At 36.2% G+C, this 20,342-nt stretch overlaps 1 protein-coding gene across 2 annotated transcripts in view; it reads left to right on the top strand.

Moving 5' to 3' along the window:
• Nucleotides 1-16,364: 16,364 nt before the first annotated feature.
• adcy6b (adenylate cyclase 6b) overlaps nt 16,365-20,342 on the top strand; it is a 33,573-nt gene continuing 29,595 nt past the window's right edge. The window contains exons 1-3 of one of the 2 annotated variants that reach the window (XM_081387318.1): nt 16,365-16,585; nt 18,322-18,518; nt 19,026-19,914. In XM_081387318.1, the coding sequence (XP_081243444.1) occupies nt 19,027-19,914 (888 nt within the window). In that variant the 5' untranslated portion in view covers nt 16,365-16,585; nt 18,322-18,518; nt 19,026. The remainder of the gene's footprint in view (nt 16,586-18,321; nt 18,519-19,025; nt 19,915-20,342) is intronic. The other variant, XM_081387317.1, reaches the window with a different exon arrangement.

Genomic DNA, 20,342 nt, shown 5'->3' with positions numbered 1-20,342 from the left:
GCCTATAGAGACAGCTCGTATCGCCCCCCATCACTCTGTGTCCGAGCGAGACGCGAGTAAAGAGGCTGGCAGAGAGAGGAGAAGCCGAAGCCTCAGCTCTGATGCACTGCACTCAACGCCTATACAAAATTGATGCCCTGACTGCAGCAGCCGAGCTGTGCTGCTCACTGAGAGCAAACGCCCTCCCTCTCTGCCGATGCTTGCCTTTCTTCCGCCTGCTCTCACATTCAATCAGGCTCCATTTTCTCCCTGCTCCACACACTGGAGATGCGGTTCTGCAGCCAGTGTTGCGGGGGAGGAGATGTTTACCTCTCACACGAGACACTGAGATCTCACTCTCTTGCAGCAGGAAATACAGTGAAACCCGTCACATTATGATGCCCACAGTGTTGTTATTATGAAAAGCAAGCCTGAATAGGTAAAAATAAATATATTTAATTAGGCTACGTTTCGTTTTTAAAGTATTATATCCCTATTTCTTTCTGTACATCTAAGCATTGAAGCTTCGGGACACATAATAGGCTATATAAGGTAGGCTAGTTTTTGTGGTATTGTTGGCTCTTGTATGATAAAATACAGATGTTCCTCATTTGTAAGCTGCCTTGGATAAAAGCATCTGACTAAATGTGAAATGTTAAAGAGGTGGTTCACCCAAAAATGAAAACGGTCATCATTTACTCACCCTCAAGTTGTTCCAAACCTGTATGAATTTATTTCTTCTTAAGATATTTTGAAGAATATGGGTAACCAAACAGTTGAAGGACCCCATTGACTTCCATGAAAAAAAAGAATACTATGGAAGTCAATGGGGTTCATCAGTTTCTGACCTTCTTCAAAAGATCTTCTTTTGTGTTCAGCAGAAGAAAGAAATTCATACAGGTTTGGAACAACTTGAGGGTGAGTAAATTTGTTTTGGGATGAACTATTCCTTTAAAGGCAGTGCTGTCACTTTAATGTACACATCCATTTGGATACAATAATTACTACATAAAAACACATGAATATTTTTAACCATTCTGTATGCCAGGGATACTTAAACTATGCAGTTATTTTTTATTTTTAACAGTATTAATAATAGGCCTTGGTTTTTATTTGTTTTTAAAATATGCAGTATCCAAATTTTTTTTTATAGCTTGGATCAATGTTTTAGACCATGCCTCATTTATATAAACTTTTTTATCCTTATTTTTCCCCCATCTTATTTACACTCATATGCATAAATGCTTCCCATATGTAACCTTTCTTTCAGTACATTCAAAGACAAAAAGAGTAATCTGTAAAGACAAAATCTGTAAGACTGCACTCGTCATACTAACTGCATGCCGTAGTTTAGGCTGTCTCTGTGTGCCAATCGGTGATCTTTGTTTTTGAATACACTGACACTTCGCTTTACAATTGTTAAAAGACTTAATAAATTGCCAAACCTTTTGTGAATTAATCTGATTACTGCTCTAATGTACCATATGGTAGTAGTTTCTCTATTTTTTTTTTCATTTCCTGCTTGTTCCAATGAGCAGAAGATTCCAACACCAGAAGCTAATGCAAAAATTAAATCAGGACCAGACTGAAGCTCACTTGTGCATGAATTAACAATGCAAACAAACACATCTGCCTGATGAGAAACAGCTGGGAAACCAATTGCACTAATGCATTTGGTGCCCTATAATGGGGAACGGTGAATTAAAAGTGAATTAAGTGTTTTTTAAATTCAATGTAAATTAATGATAATAGACTCCAAAAAATTAAACAAAAAAAGTGTTTTGACCCGAAAGTCATTAAATGATCATACCATTTTCAATAGAGACCACTGAAATAAGTGGTCCAAATCATTTTTTTTTTACCGTTTTTTTTATCGCTCCGCTTTTGACGCGTTCCAACTTTTTCTGCAGGTTTTGAGTCTTTGAATCATTCAGTCTACTGATTCGTTCAAGCAGGCTGTTTCGTTCATCAATGAAACAAGTGACTTAAAACAATTTGTTCCAAAACACTGAATTCATTCCTGTGAATCTCATCCACAGGAATGAATTCCGCGATTCTGCTGGGACTTGGTTTGAAACCGTTTTAGTTGGCAGAGCATAGTTATTTATACACAATATAATACACAAAGTAAATGCCAATATTGCTGTAAAATGTACATTTCTCAATGTTTACTCATTGCTTTTATACAACAGTTCAATAAAGAAGATCACATACGCTCATGTTTCATAGCATCATAAAACTGGTTCAGTCTGTTCTATTGGTCACTGCATTCATGCAGTGATTCTTTTGTTATAGCACTAAGAGGATTTACCGGTCCGTTGCGATTACATTGTTTTGTATCTTTCACCGCACTGGAAGATTTTCACACAAACTCCCAGGGAGTCTTGATCTAGATAACCTCTCTCCCTGTCCGCTTATCTCTCCAGGCCTGATCCCACTGAGAGTAAATCTGTTCCGCCCAATGAGCGCGGGGATGGATGCCTTCACAGCAGCATTACTGTCCTGACAATTATAACATGATGCAGGACGCTCCACGAACACGAGGCGAGTCAGCTTGCACTCTGTCATAATGGGACGGTACCGAAACTGAATCAGTGGGGCATGAATAGGGACCCTTTCCCTCTTCAGTTTGTATTAAATCAGCATGCTAACGGAGGCCCAAGGCTGCCCCAGGTTGTTTGGCCCTCTCTCTGAAGCATGTGCTCTTTCTTCATTCAACTTTGTCCGCTGTGGCTTTTAGAGCTGTATATCTTGAGGCCATGCTACCGCTGTGCTTTCTTTCATACACTTAATACACATGCTTGCAAGTGGGCGAGTTTGAAAACAAACAAGGCCACATTCGCTCACATACATCAGCTGTAACAGGGACCATAATAGTTGGAATTATTTAATAGAAGTACATCAGAGTGAAAATCTGGGATTTAAAATCTGAAAATAATACAATTATTATATAGCTATAAATAATTAGGAGTTTTTTATATATAATAAAAGTAATTAAGATGTTTGGGATTTTGAGAGATTTATCATGATGTAAAATGAATAATTATTGTGTCTATTGAAACAATATTTCCTAGAATTAAGTCAAGTCAAATACTAATATATAATTGGAAATAACTTCCAAAATCAATTATGCCATTCCTGATTCTGGTTATAAACATCTGAAAACAGAGTATAGATATCAAAATTAAATCAGGTATCTGATGAACAAGGGAACAGCTTGGAGGGAGAAAAAAAGTGAGAGGAAAAAGCGATAGAGCTTGAGGTGAAGAAAATCATAAGGGTGAGTGGAGGGACAGAAAGTGAGGATGTCACTCCATCTCAGCCTAAGCAATGGAGAAAGACGGTAGATGTTTTTTTTTGTGCTGTTGATCTATATATAGCTTTTCTTTCACTCTACTTGCTTTTCTTCTGCTGGGTGCGTATACAGGCTGCCTGGGAATAGACTGATGGCCCATGAGAAACAGATAGGTGGGCTGCTGGGTAAGCCTTCACAGGGCATTAACTATGCTACTGTATGCATGCTAGTGATTTCTTGTATATATATATATATATATATATTGATTATTGAGCTCACTGACAGTATCAGCTGACATGATGTCAGTTGTGTTTCGTGTGTGGCTGATCGTCAGTGAGGACTTGACTTTGGTAACTTCTCATTTCTATTCCAGATAAGAACAAGGCTAGAAACATCAATGCCAAATAAAATGATTTAAATATATTTTTTAAATAACAGATCAGTGCTTTTCTAACACAATCTGTCTTATATCCTGCATGAATTCACATACATCTGGTTTCTGAACCAAGGACACAATTCCTATCAAAGATAAGTTCCTATATGCGCAAGGTTATAAAAACAGGAACGGCATCTTGTATTTCAACCACAAGCAGTGAAAGTGGAATATGGACACCAATGACGTAAGTCAGCAACATATGAGAGTTATAGATGTATTTTGGCCACACAACATGGTATAGCAGCACTATGGCATTGACCCCTACTGATCAAGTGGCTTGACTGAGCAACTAGATATCAAGACAGGTTATAAAAGGCAACCTGATCTACAATGCTTTTATTTACAGTTATTCGTTTAGCAGATTATTTAGTCCATAATAGTGCAACCTTTCAATTGAGTACTTGAATAGCACAACAGTGCAGAATAAAAGTGCTGAAGAGTAGAGAAAGTTTTGGAATAATATGCATTATGCAATTAAATTAAACCATGAGTGAAGTGCTAATACAGCAAAGCATGGTGCTAACAAGGTCAAGGCCATGGGATTGTTTCCCAGGGAAAGCATGAATTGCTAAAATGTATACCCTGAATGTAAAATAAGTTGCTTTGCATAAAAGCATCTTCCAAATCCATGAATTTAAATGTGAGCAGTTTATCTTCAGGAGTTTTTGAAGAATGAAATGAATCTTGTTGAAGACTGTGATTGGACCTTGTGAAGGATGGTTCAAGAATTTCCTTTAGATTTAAGTTTGTATGAACATTAATGTATAAAATGTCAAATCTGTATGTGTCACTTATCCAAAACAAAAACAAATAAATAATTTAAAGTCACAAATTAACAATGATTAAGCACTAGGTTAAAAAGAAACCAGATATGTACTCACTTTTAACATGTAGTCATTAATTTATAACTGGTTTTAGTAATTTAGTAATGTTTTTAATTTATTTTATTTTGTATTATTTGTAATTTTTTTTATTATGTATTTAAACAGAAAACAGAAATGTTTAGTACATTTAATTTGTCTGATTTTTATAAAAACTTCAGAAACTGTAATGTACGGCACTTTATTCAATGTCACAGAGCACTACATTAACTTTTATTCCAGCTTCCTGTTAAATGACAGAAAACAAGCATCAGTTTCCATATAATTGTTTAAAGGACATGTCTTCACCTCTAAAAACTTTGCTGGTTTATCAAATTTAATCAAGGCTTTTCGCACTGATGCTCCATTGCACACACACACACACACACACACACACGCACAAAGCACTCCTCTCCTCACGGGACAGGCTTTTAGTGCTCTAGTCTCATGCAGTATTTAATTGACCCCACACAGGAAGCCCAGCGGTTCCAAATGCACTCCTTCCCCCAACACAAAGGAAACTCCATGAGCGCCTGCAAGTATGCCAACAGCTCCACTATGATAAAACGAAAATCTATGCATATTCCACATAAATCTGCATGATAATGAACATATTTTCTTCGGATTGAATATAGGTCCATTTCAAATGAAACCGAGAAAAAGAGTTACAACCTCAGCAGTGTCAAACTGACAATCTGGCCTCAATAAGTGACAAAAATGCATTTACACTCTATAGAATAATTCAAGCTCCATCATTTCTGGTAAAATAGGTTATTTATCCACTTACATGAGATTCAGATTTCATTGTCTTAAATGTCAATCATAAGCTTTTTCAGAGCACGCTGCTAAATACACAAAATATTCATACCAAAGTCTGTGGAACACACTAACTAAACACACCCTTTAAGCATTTTTCTTGTGCTAAAGGTTAGAGAAGTGCCTGTACTCACTCAGTTGGAGGTGTGGAGAGAGAACACACTCTCACAGCTAGCTGGTCATGGTGCGCTCCCTCTCCAGGGCAGAAGTGAAGTGTACTGTAGCATCAAACTCCGGTTCCCTCTCTTATTCCCCCCTCCCCCTGCACATTAGGCTGTATCTATCTCATATTCTCTCTGTCTTATTCCTTTCTCAGCTCCCTCCCCTTCTCCCTCTCTCTCTCTCTCTCTTTTCACCACTTAGTCCTTTATGCCTCTGCGTTCTCTCATTTTTCTAGCATCACATTGGCTCAGTTTAAAGACTCGTGGCATGAGTCAATTTATGTTGTAAAGTTTATGTATCCAAAAATAGATCCATGCCTTTGTTTGTTTTTAGATTTGCCAAAATATCAAAGTTTAGAATTAAAAGTCAGATATGAACCAATCGGATACGTCCAAACCACATTCATTTAGCTCTAAGGTTGTCTTCAACCTTTTTAAGGCCAAAGATCTATAAAAAATATATAACATTTGTGTCTATTTTTATTTCTTATAATTCATATTAGACAAACTTTAGTTAAGACTCCATTATGTATCTTGAGCTAAGAGCAACATTAAGGCAATACGTGCCAAAAAAATACTTTTCTTAATAGTATTTTTACAATTAAAAGAAGATTAGTTTACTTTAGAAGTAAATAAATGTATTACAAGGAATGTAATGTAATGGGGGGGGGGTCAATGGGGTAAGAATGTTTTTTCTTTCCGAAAGTTATTATCGTAAACAATTATTCTTTAAACAATTTATCTACAGTGGATATTAAAATCTACACATCCCTGTTAAAACAGCTGGTTCTTGTGTTGTACAAAAACGAAAGAAAGAAAAATCATATCAGAACTTTTGCACCTTTGTAATGCCACTAAAAGCTAAAGTGACATTTTTCAGAACTGAAATATGATATTTGGTCGAAGCACCCTTTGATTGTATAAGTTTCAGAACCGTTGAGGGTTTACGGGAAAACAAGTCTGATCCAATGACAGTTCTGTGGTTTGGGAGAGAATGTTAGGCTGCCAGGTGTCTCTTTTTTCTGTGTTTATGTCCAATATTTGAATACCTCCCATGCGTATTCAGTCTATTGTAGTGAGATGGGGCTGTCTCAGATGTTCTCTGTGCTGCTGAGCCTAGAAATGCATGACAGAACATTCTTGATCAGACTGTGACAGTCCAAAGCATCTTAACCGTACAGCTACAAAATACTCAGAAAGCAGAGAAATCACAAATACACTAAAACACACACAAAGACATGCTTAGTTAACAGAGCTGTGCTGCATGTATTGATGCAAAAAGAGAAATTCTGTGTAGTGAACATTTCTGGAAAAGATTTAGACAAGCACTGCATGTTTAAAAAAAAAAAAAAACAGATGGTTCCACAAAGTCACTGTTGTCCTGAACAAAAAAATAAATAATTAAATACAAAAATAACAGAGAAAACTCACAGGTTCAAACTCGAGGTTTTGATGATGCAAAACTGTGCACTATTTCTAGGTCAAAATTGTTTGTATTGTATAATAAGAAGAACAAATAAATAATTTCATAAAATACACACACTGTAAAAATGGGATGTTTTAGTATTTTCAACTTAAATTACATTAAACTGACTTAAAAAAATGAGTTGAATCTTGTATAACTTATAAAAAAAAGTAGAAAATTGCTGAGTTAAAGCAATGTAAAAACATCAGTCATAACTTATTGATCATATAATTATGACTTTGTATATTAGTAATAATTGTTAAAAATACATATACAAGTTGTATTTAAGTTCAGGTTTCATTGTACATTCCTTTTTAAGATTAGTTTAAAATAATCTACTTATCCAATGACAATAGATTAGGAGAGTGATCAAATGTATAACTAGAACATAGAAGCAGCGGACAGGAGACGGTGGTTCTCGTATAACTTTTTAATTTCCACTGTCCAGTATCTCTAAGATCCATAATAGATGAGGACATGTTGCTCTGAACAGTCAGGCATGGAGAGCAAGGGAGGAGGCCCATCAATTTGAGTTCCATATGAGTGGTGTATGTGAATAAAACATGAATAGAGGCTTGGAATCCACAATGTTATCAGAGCAGAGATGGAAAGAGAGAGAGAGAGAGAGAGAGAGAGAGAGAGAGAAGGCTAAATTTCTGGCAGGATGTTGGCAGCCCTATGATCTCATTCAGTCCTTGTGTCTGTCAGTCTGTCCCTTAGACCTGCTCACTGGGTTGAACCCTCTCGCATGCATTATGTATGAAATCTCTTAGGGGCTTGAGTTTGGAGTTTAAAACTTTTTTGAAACTGAGGTCTGTGACAACGGTTTTCTTTAGTCAATGCAAAAGCAATAAGACCAAGAAGATCTCAGTTCTAGTAAATCATCTATTTCTGTAAATATCACCCGTTTAAAAGAATGCAAATGAATGAATGAAGATCTAAATAGCATAGCAAAACACATAACAAATGACAAAATCTCTGAATCTTAATCAGAAGTAAAAGTAATAGCAAGAGAAACAGCTGTTCATGCTGCAGTCTAAAATAAACTACAAAGAAGCAGAAGACATAATGTGGACTGAGTCAGGTGTTGCATAACGTGTTTGTGTTGTTCTACTGTCTCTCAAGGGAGCAAACACATGGTATACAGTGGGGAATTAACAGTGAACACTAGACAACAAGCAATGACTGGACTGTTCGGTGAAAGGGAGAACGATCTTAATTGCAAAAGAAAAAAAAAAACAGTTCTAAACCGTCCTAATACTACTAAACTGCAACACTACTGCATATGGTTATATGGTTTATACGCACTGACATAATGATTATGAGGCTGTCATGAGGCTGTACACATGCCAGTGTGTGTGTGGGGGGGGGGGGATGATAAAAAGATTGATAGACAGACAGATAGCCAGATCTTCGCAAAAAGATGGTGGAATTGTAAATAAAAATTAGCTATAAAAAAAACCCTACTAAAAAGCTTGGCTGTCTCGGTATAGCCTAGTACGCAGCCGATCTCATGCTTGCGCATCACATGCACGTGTCTCACTTGCTTTTAAAACACAGTAATCCATTGCTAGCATCAAGAACGTGCACGTTCGTTATTTTCCGAATAAACGGCCATAGGTAACATTAATTTTTAATGTTACAGGTTTGAATCAGACTTGTGTAAATTCATCATTGACAGCATTCAAAATGCACCGGTGAAAGGAAGGATTAGATTACCCTATTCCTCATAAATAATGGAACAGCACTTTTCACATTGTCCTTTAAGACTCATAGAGATAAAACTCTAATATAAGCTGATCCAGTTCTGCTTACAAAATCTACCCATCCATCTATCTAAACACTTTTCCTAACATTTAAGGTAAAAATGTATGTATAAGTTTAAGTGTGATTTTTGGCCACCATTTATATATTATACATATTATGTGCACCAATTATTTTAAGCTTATGTAAATTACTGTTTTAAAAGACCAAATATTCTATGAAGTCTCTCAATTATTATGAGGTCATGAAACTGCATGTAGAATAATTATACAAGAATTGTTAGATGGAGTAGCATGTCACACTGAAGTTTTCTGCTGTTGTCTCGGCGTGTTATGTTAGTTACACAAGAACTAAGACTGCTTCCCATGATGCTTGACAGAGAGTCAATATCTTTGGTTTGCGGGCACAAGGATACTGTAGCTCCTCTCGTTTTTCACTGATCTGGCACTTTGGATGGGAACAGGACTTGCAGTGCTTTCTATTTTAAATTGAACTATTGACTTTTGAAGCAGGTTATATCAATGTCAAAAAGACAAAAGACTTTTGCAAGCTGTCTCTCTCACACACACAGACATTTTTCCTCTTATACTACCAACTTTCAGATGTACACATAAGACCAAAAACTCACATGCAGCCTTTGCTGAAAAAAGAAATGTTAAGTAGGATTTACTTGAAAAGCTTTAGGAAACAATTTTCACTCAGAAATTGCTTGTAAATTTAACAGCATGTTTTCAAGTAAAGGCTTATAGAAAATAGCTACTATAATTTTAATGCTAATACGCATCTCATTTAAATTCCTAAGTAATGTTTACATTAAAGGGATATTTCACCCAAAAATGAAAGTCCTTTCATCATTTACTCACCCTCAAGTTGTTCAAACTTGGGATAGGCTACAGACATGCTTCAAAATATCTTCTTTTGTGTTCAGCAGAAGAAAGAAAGAAACAAAAGCCTTGATAAAAAGAAACTAGTGGTAGTCTAACCTGCAACACTTCTTTAGAAAGTTAGAAGCACACTTGGCCCTCTAACGATTAAAAAAGGAGGAGGGAAAACATTTTGCGAAAGAACATTGTTTTGGTTGTGATTTGGCTCTGCGTGACTGCGCGGATGAATATGACCCTTCACAACAGATAATGCTTTACAATGAACTCTGTTAGAGAGCTACATATGGCAATTTATCTGTTCAATAAAACACTTACTCACCTGTTGAGTAATAAAAACGCCATCTCTGTGTCACCTTTACAACATTTCAAATCCCTCAGTTCTCGCTCCGAAAAGGCAAGCCAGTGTTGATTTGATTCTCGTTTTATTACGTCTAGCGTCTTCCTTTTGTCAGCAGACTCTCCTTTTTGCTGCCTACAAGTCAACCATTCTGCTAGTTGAGAACTAACCTATACACTCAGCACTAGCCTACACCATACATACACATCAACATAGACAGAAACCTTTCTCTATTTATGGATAAGAGACGTTTGGGCGAGTGACGTATTTACGCAAATTCCCGCGAAAGTCTAAAATATAAACACTTAGGCCTATAATAGGCTTACCATAGTGATTCAGGGTAAGACAAAATATACGTTTTGAAAGAAGAATTGATTATGTGGCCTAGCTATTGACTCATTATTTACATTTAGTTAATTTCGAGTACAAAAGTTACAATACAAAAAGGCTACATAGCGTACCCTACAGGTGGTCAGCCCTATGTTCCCACAGCCCTATGTTCCACATTTATAAGATTATTTTTTTCTGAAAATTTTGAAAATTAGGCCCTATGTTCCCCACAGTCCTATGTTCTCTCATTTAACTATGTCCCCTATGAAGGGTAGGTTTTAGTGCTTGTGCTGGTACAGGGATAGCCCAATAACATCCCAGACAAGTCTCCCTCCTGTGAGGGGTAGGTTTAGGTATGTTAGGGTTAGGGTTAGGGCTGTGGGAACATAGGGCTATGGGAACATAGACATGCTCCCGACTACAGTATGCTGCAAATGTTAAATGGATTCATACTAGTTAAATATTATAGTTAAATTTACTTTAAATTAAATTAAATTAAATTACCTAATTCTCGGAGGGGAACTGTGTAGTGTAAATTCTTTTTTTTTAAACAGTTAATTAGATAACAATACACAAAGTAAATATTACTTTGGAATTTAAATTTAAATGTAATTATTATTCGAGCACAAATAATTAATAAGAAACGACAAGTAACCATTTTAATATTATATATGTTAGGCCTATAATATAATTATTAAGTATAAAAACTGAAATAGTGTTTTCTTGTCTAATAATCTTTGTTTTATTTACAACTTCAAAAGGTTTTTTTTACACTTACTGGTTATCACTAAAACTATATTTTTTCCCATATATGCTATTCAGTGTCAGCATATTCTTAGATTATCATAGCTGAGAATTATGAGCACTTAGAGCTATTGTATTATGTATGGAAAACACTCGTTTATGAAATCAAGGTATGCTAGAATGGATTTTTCATGACAACACAAGGCAAAATTTTGTTAATGCTGCCCTCTAGTGAACATTGTGAAACAGTGCAAACTCAATACTCTCATTTTGCTAGTGCTTGCTAAAGACAGGCTTCATGAAACCTGTTGAAAAATAAAGAATGAGTGAATGATGAATTAAACATTTGCAAACAATTAATCAAATCATGAGGAAATTAATCCATCAAATTCTATCTATGTATAACATAATAATAATAATAATAATGATAATAATACATTTTATTTATATAACACCTTTAAAGCTAAAGTACAAAGTGCTTTACAAAAGGTAAAAAGAAAGAAGAGCTTTATTAAATATACAATTCAGTAAAAAGACATTAAGAGCTTTACAAAAAATATCCGTCATAGCTAAATAATAAACAACCAGAGTACTACACAAACCAATGGATCCAAAACACACAAAAAGACTTCACAAAGTAATAAAAGCTAGTCTATACAAATAAGTTTTTACTAAGTAGTCCTAGGCTATTTTTTTTACTAAGTAGCTTTAAGAGAATTCCACTGCAAAAGCTCTGTCACCTTTATATCTGGATCTTGGAACAGCCCACAATACATACAATATCTGAGACATCTAAATGTTTCATAAGGTCTGAAAAGATCCGCTAAATAGTCGCCATATATGTCAAAGATAATATAATTGAAGCCATGAGAAAGTGAGTTGATTTAAAGTAGAAAACGGGGCATTGCAATAACCCAAACGAGACCAAATAAAAGCATGTGTTCTCTGTGTTTTTAAATTATATCTTATATCTTTTATATCTGCTAAGCATGCTTGGAGGACATCTGACTAAACTTCTCACTTCAATGGATCGGAGTGATAAGTATAGGCCTAACTGTAAAATCATCTGCATAGCAGTGAAAATATGATGATTACGGATCCAAGAAGTACCATATAACCTAAACTGAAAACAAAAATGAAACATATATAGGCCTATCTCAGGTTGAACTTGGTATATGAACAGACAAGTGTCATTTTAATTTACTACATCTGACCGAGGAAGTTATTGCAATTCTTTTTACAAACCCCAGATGGCAGTATTAGGCAAACAAAAATATTTTGTCTGTTGGTTGCATTAAATAGTTATAAAATAAAAAGAAATATTATGTTCTAACATTAGTATAAAAGTTTTCCTCTTGTTAAATTTAATAATCATGTCATCTGAGTTTTTTATTATTCTCTCTCTCTCTCTCTCTCTCTCTCTCTCTCTCTCTCTCTCTCTCTCTCTCTCTCTCTCTCTCTCTCTCTCTCTCTCTCTCTCTCTCTCTCTCTCTCTCTCTCTCTCTCTCTCTCTTTGTGCAGAAACATGGACAGCTTTGGAACATATTTTACTTAGAAAAAGTTTTTTTTTCAATCTTCTGCTACAAATGCATTTTCCTTTGTTGTATTTCCCTAAAATAATAGCCTACCAATATATATATCATCTTACATATTGAATATTGTTAAATTAAGATGTAGTATGCAATCAGTGTGGCATTAATTATTGGAAAAATTGAATCACCATTAAAAGACAAACATTGACTAATTTAATAGCAATGTAAATGGATGAGAGGAGGCATGAGATAGGATGTGTGGTTACTGCAGGACAAATCCATTAAATGTCCACTGATCCAACAGAGACAAAATACAACATTGAAATAAGACTTCTGTTCTAAAGCTGACGGCGATGTTTTGTCATGGATGGAACCTGAAGGAAGACGAGTAATTTTTCCTCTGACCTCCAATTTCATGCTTTGCTCGAAGCTGCTGAAGATTTAAGACAGGAAATTAAAGCTTCAGACAGAACCGAGTCACAACAGAAGGTTGCAGAAGGTAAATGTGATGTAAGGATGAGTCAGATGAACATAAAGATAAAGTACAGTAAAGGTGTGTTAAGAGTATGGACTATGGATGCATGTGCAGGGAAACTAGTTAAAGGGATAGTTCGCTCAAAAAGGAAAATTTTGACATAATTTACTCACCCTTAAATTGTTCCAAACCTGTATGAATTTCTTTTTTTCTGCTGAACACAAAAGAAGATATTTTGAAGAATATGGGTAACCAAATAGTTGATGGACCCCATTGACTTAAAAATACAATGGAAGTCAATGGGGTCCGTCAACTGTTTGGTTATCCATATTCTTCAAAATATCTTCTTTTGTGTTCAGAAGAAGAAAGAAATTCATGCAGGTTTGTTGGAACAACTTGAGGGTGAGTAAATTATGACAATTTTCATTTTCGTGAACTACGCCTTTAAGGAGTTGGTAGCCACAGCCCACCTATAACTCAAAGTTCATATATCCTTAAATATTTTCTTCTTGCGGTAAAAGTGGGATAAGGGTTTATTTGAAAGTTAAAGAGTGTGTTTGTGTGGGCAGTTATTGATCTGGGCGGTAGACACTTTCGTGTTATGGGAGGAAGTGTTTATTTAAAGTGACTTTATGTTTACAGTGTTTGCTCACTCAAACATGCAGAGGCGAATGCTTTGTGGATATTTTTGTCATATGTTTGCTTATATTAGAAGTATTAGAAAAACAGTTAAGTCTCAAATCTGACATATTTTGGACTAATTATTAGGGCTGTCAAACGATTAATCGCGATTAATCGCATCCAAAATAAAAGTTTGTTTTTACATAATACATGTGTGTGTACGGTGTATAATTATTTTCTATATATAAATACACACACATGCATGTATATATTTAAGAAATATTTGCATGTATATACTGTGTATATATTTATATTATATATAATTTATATTATATATAAATATTTTCTATATAAATAACACATTTTCTTATATATATATGCATGTGTGTGTATTTATATAGAAAATAATTATACGCCGTACACAGACATAAATTATGTAAACACAAACTTTTATTTTGGATGTGATTAATCGCAATTAATCGTTTGACAGCCCTACTAATTATAAGGGTCTGTCTCATCATTTTGTGCTTGCTCATAGAACACTGAAAAAAAAAACACAAAAAAACAAGTCAATGTTCCCTTATCTTTTGACCAGTGAATTTCCATGGCTTTTCCAGTCATTTGAGATAAAAATAAATAAATCATGTTATAGAGATTGCCTTCACAAATAGTAATTTGTAATATTTTACTTGTATTTACTGTATATTATATTATATACATATTATATGATATTATATTACATTATATTATATATTTGTATCATTTACAAGCTGAATATGTATACACAATATATATATATATATATATATATATGGTATTTTTCCCATTGTGTTTATGTGATTGTGGGATGTGGGTTTAGGCCCTCCACAAAAGGTGGTGCCTGTGATTTAAATAATGGAAACCAGTATTGCAATATGGTCATATCTGAAATAAAACACAATGTAAAGTAAAAACAGATACAACCCCTAAAGCATGGCCACAGAGAACACTAGTCACAGATCCGAAAAGGAGACCAAACTGCACTCAAAGGTTATGTGTTCTGTAAGAAGAACAAATAACGCTTTATTTGCATAGTGGGGCCGCTGTCCACACACACACACACACACACACACACACACACACACACACACACACACACACACACACACACACACACACACACACGCACGCATAGAGAGAGAGACAGGAGCACATATTGTTTTTATCAGTGTAGAATCCTCAGGCTAGCCTCACAATGGAACTCCAATAAGCAAAACAGAAAGAAAACATTGTCCAGAACAACCGCTTTAAAAGGCAGTGAAGCCAGAAGCCTGTTTGTAATGTTCTGTCATGTAATTATTCTGATGAAAAACATACACTACCAGTCAACAGATAGGACACACCTCTGATTCTGCATTATTACTATTTTCCACATTTTAGAATAATACCAGAAAAGCAAGTGTGGAAATTATGTGAGCAGAAAAATGTTAAATTATAATCAAAACTATTATATTTTAGCCTCTTTAAACATAGCCACAGATAACAGCTCTGCACACACTGGGCTTCCCCCATCAACTTTTAAACAGTATTGAATGAGTTTCCATGTTGAACACTTGTTGTCTGCTTATTTATTTACAAATATTTTTGTTAAAATTATATCTTTGTAAATAAATACATAAACAGACAATATTTGTTTATTTATTTATTCCCCCCTTTTTTGTTTGTTTGAACCATAAAGTCAGTCAAGTGTATCCAACCCTGTGGCTGGTAGTGTGTGTTTACACAACACAGAACAATTGAAGATCTTTAGTGTCAACCGGGTGAATGTGTGAAATATTGCCATGTTCCTGTGTATGATGCATGATGTTCTTTCACCTTCAGTACACACAAACACAGCTTACACGGTTTTACACAGTTTTTTTTTTCCTTTTTTTTTTACTGGCCCTGCCTCTAAACCCTAACCTAAATCAGAAACCTGCTGACATATTAGATTTGAAGCAAAACATGGGGAAATTAAGGCTAGCCTATGCTAATGCTATAGGGTGAATTCAGGTTGATTGGGACACTTTTTGTCATGATGACTGGAAAAAAGTGTCCCAATCAACCTGAATTCACCCTATATAGGGACAGTATATGGGAATATATATTATCTGTTAATTTTAAGACTTTCAAGACATGAATGTAAAAAAAAAAAAAAAAACACAATTAAAGTTATTTCACTTAAAATAATATTAATGTATATCGTATAGGCTATTTTCTATGAATTTCAGTTCATTTTAATTCCAATTTTTTAAATCCTTATTGTATTGTAGTTGCTACCTCAATTCAGGAATTGTATTTAGCCTACATTTAAAAGCCATTTTCCTTTCAATCCAGCATGTGTAACCCCGACAGTGTTTTTCATAGTTGGGGTCTTTCCATTAAAGGTTATTGTCTTTATACTGAGCTAATATTTTGTATCTAACAATATTCCTACCCCAATTCGAAACCTTCTTGCATTTTATGTTTGAATTTCTATTTAGCGTGTCATCATGTGGCTGGTCACCACAATGTCAGAAAATTTCTGGTTTTACTATCTATGTGGGGTAATTTGACCCTCACGCACGCACACACACACACACACACACACACACACACACACACACACACACACACACACAAACAGAGAGAGAGAGAGAGAGAGAGAGAGGCTGCACCTCTAGGGGGACTCCCGACTTCAGTGGATAGGAGCAGCGCGTGAAGAAGCATGAAGACCAACGTGACTGTATCAGAAGCGTGCGTGAGAATGTAACCATCGCCTAGTCACTCCCCGTACACGCACACTCACACGCTGTCGGACAAGCGACAGTTCCACTCCGTGATTTCGCTACTGAAGGACACTGCGCTGCTGATTAATGGGGGCTTTGGGTGAGTGCTGCTTGCCCTACGGACGTGCTTTCGCTTACTCTTGAAATGTGTGCTTGTTTTGCAGTGTGTTGTATGGCTTGTTAACAGCAGCAGCAGCGTCAGCGTCGTAAGGACCTCAGGCAACATGTTACAGTTGCTGTAGTCGTTGATGAAAGCGAATTAACAGTAGTGTAAGGACAGAAATGCAGGTTATGTAGCTGCGTTTGGCTCTCAAGATCAAGCTCTTCACGATCAGGTATGTTGAGTTTACATTCAGCAGCTGTAACTCTACTGCAAAAGGGCTCTGTTATGAAATAATGCACTAGAAACCAGACAACCAGAGTATGTTTATGGTGAGTACTTGTTTAACAACTGTGGCAGCATTTAAACGTGGTGTCTAAATCATACCATTGCATATATAAGTCATAATATTGTATAGTCTTTTGAGTGTTGTGCCTGTAGACTCTCATGGTTTTGCTTTTAAGGTAAAGACTCTGGGAAAGTTGGATAATATACACTATGGTTTGTTTTTCTCTAAGCATTATGTGTGTACAGTTTGAGGTGTTAAAGTAAAGGATTGTTTTCCTGTCATCGGGATAATTGTTTATTTTTATTGAAGTAAAGGTTTGAAATTTTTGTCATCCCTTACGTCCCCCCCCCCCCCCCTCATGTCTGTACTTTTGGCTACTGAATGAATGGTTGAATCTTCCTGCCAAGTTAAATTAGTGCTTGCAATAGAATGTGAAGCCACAATGTCTCTAGAGTGGGATCCATGAAGGAAAACCCAGCCCAAGTTTCCCACAGACTGCTGTAATTTTATTTAGATAGCTGTGTTTGATTTTGATCAATAATTGTGGGGTTAGAATTTACATATGTTTAAAGTCTTTCCGAAATTTTCACCACATTTTGGCTCCTTTTACTAGATCATTTGAAATAATCCTGCAGTAATTAGAAAAAAATGAAAAATATATATTTTATATGAATTTTAGTATTGGATCATGCTAAAACTTGATGTCATTGTGGTTAAAATCTGTATTTCAAAGCTGAATTGGAGTTGGTTACGTCTTATTTAAATTCCAGACAGTTCAAAAAATCTTTTGAAGTCGCTACTGCCCCTGACATGAGGTAAAGTGGTGACTCATCTGAACAAATTTAGGGAAGCATGGACAATTTCATCTGAATTACAGAGCGTTGACTTATGATGGCACACGGGCAGCAAGTCCTTTGTTGTCATACAGCAAGCTTGAAGCTGGCGGCTGGCCTGTGTGTGTATATTTTGGGAAAATCTCCGTCTTACAACGCGCTGTTTTTGTGGTTAGCTTTAAAAGTCTCTGCAATTGGACGGTCGGATTAACCTAAGTCCTTTCATTTGTGTTTGTGATTTTCTTTTTCCCTTATGCACTCATAGATTTACTGTGCAATTGATTGGACAGTTTTAGCATCTGTCAATTCTAACAATACAGTGTTTCCTCTTTAATTTTCAGCTCTTTTTATTTGCTTTCACGTGAATTAACATTTCTGAGAAATAGCCGGTTAATTACAGCTTGAAATCAATACTCTTTACTAACCTATTGAGGCATAAACATGAATAAACACACATTAATGTCAACAACAAATTCAGCAGCAGCTATTATCGAAAGCTATTAGTGGTAATCAGACACTGATAATCTCAGAGGTTTGTCATGTGTTTTTTTCTTCTTCGTTTTTTTTTACGCTCTGCTCATGCTGCATCTGCTCTATTTGTGTTGAATCAACAGACTCAGGTGGCCGAGAGATGCAGAGATCCTGGCTCTATACAAGGATTTTCTGTTGACCCTGTGCTTAAGTGGGTGTCCCGGAACTTGACAAACCCTGAGCTCAGAAAAATGCTGGTAATATCATCTCTCTACACTAGAGTAAATGCAGTGCCTTGCTAAAGGGAGCAGTGCCGCCACACAAAGGGGAAGCCACACAGGTAAGTCGACCTCGCTAAACTATTTGGCAATGTTCACTCTGTAAATAAGCTACCAGTTAAAAGTTTAAACACAGTTGACTGAATTTGCTTCTCATGATCCTAAAAACCTTTTTGAGGCTTATGTGTAAAATGATCAATTTTGTTGACAAATATAAATTGTGGTTATGTAGGAATTTAGTTGGAAAAGCATGGAAATTCCTACAGTATTGTTTAAAAAGAATCCAAAGTGAAACGAGCAACAATTATTGGACTATTTTATTTAGACTTTATTAAAGGGAACATAACACTTTTTTACGAATTTTGAGAAAATATGAAAGATTTCACATAGTTGATTTCATAGTCTTGTGATAAGTTTAAATGTATACTGTTTTATGTGTATTATTATTTTTGACATGAAGCCTTTGATGCTGATATTACATGACTAATTAATAATAAAAAATATTTTTTTTTTTATTTATTTAAGCAAGTATTCTGTTCTTCTTATGGACCTTTTTTTTGTGCCGTCAGAATGTCTTGGGTCAATGGCTTTAAAGCTGCAAGAGTGGACAATCATAAGACGGCGTGGGGCGAGCGCAATGGCAGGAAATCGAGGCGTAAAAGGGGCTCGTCCTTGTGCAACCCACGCTACATGAGCTGTCTACGGGACTCCGCGTCCATAGAGCCCCCGTCACAACACTACTCCCGTGCAGCAGGGGGCGCCACCAGCAGCAACTTCAGCACACGCTGCGTTTGGCAGGAAGACCATTATGGCAGGAAGGGTGATGTGGGTCTGAGAGCCGTGGACCTGGCGTTTGAAGATGCTGAGACGAGGAAAAAGAAAGATGGTGAGGACCCAGATGACGGCGGGGAGGAGCGGAAGGGCCCCGACAGGTGTTTTTCAACTTGCTTGTTGCGTCTGGCTGACGTTTTTCAGTCCAAGAAGTTCAAGTCAGCCAAGCTCGAGCGACTGTATCAACGGTACTTCTTCAGGCTCAACCAGAGCTCTCTTACGATGCTGATGGGGGTCCTGGTTGTGGTTTGTGGGGTTATGCTGGCGTTCCACTGCGTCCAAGGTCCGCCAGATGTGGCGTTTGCCTCGGTGCTCTCCGTAGCCATGGGCCTTTTTTTAGCCTTGATGGTGGTGTGTAACAGAAACGGCTTCCACCAGGACTACATGTGGATCGTGAGCTACTTGGTCATGGGGGTGTTAGTGGTGGTGCAGGTGTTTGGTTTGTTGATGGTGGAGCCACCCAGCGCGTCTGAAGGGATATGGTGGACGGTGTTCTTCATCTACATCATCTACACGCTGCTGCCGGTGCGAATGAGGGCGGCTGTGATCACCGGAGCTGTGCTGTCCACCATTCACATTATTATGGCTTGGAGACTCAACCTTGAGGATAACTTCCTTTCTAAAAAGGTATTTGTGCACTTCTCAAACATTTTAAAATGATATTTCACACAAATATTAAAATGATGTCATTATTTACTCCTCCCTCATGTTGTTCCAAACCTGTATGCTGTTATTATCTTCTGTGGAACAGAAAAGAAGCTTTCTTTGAAGAACTGTTACCCAACTCTTATCATACAACAGTTCATACTGACCATGACCAAAACCACCATAAATGTACAATAAAAGTGTTCCAGGCAGTATAAGTCTTCTGAAGCTATACGATAACAACTAAATAAAGAACAGAACATTTCAATGATTTGATTATTATTTATTAAAAATTAATTTATTTTATTATTTATTTTATTTATTTTAATCTTGCCCTCCCTGTTGACTATGCCAAAGAAAAACTAGATTTGTATAAAAAAATACAAATAATAAAGAAATTGTGATGGGTC

Source organism: Scardinius erythrophthalmus, assembly GCF_964197995.2.
Source record: "Scardinius erythrophthalmus genome assembly, chromosome: 15".
Taxonomy (NCBI): domain Eukaryota; kingdom Metazoa; phylum Chordata; class Actinopteri; order Cypriniformes; family Leuciscidae; genus Scardinius; species Scardinius erythrophthalmus.
This window is presented reverse-complemented; position numbering and strand designations above follow the sequence as displayed.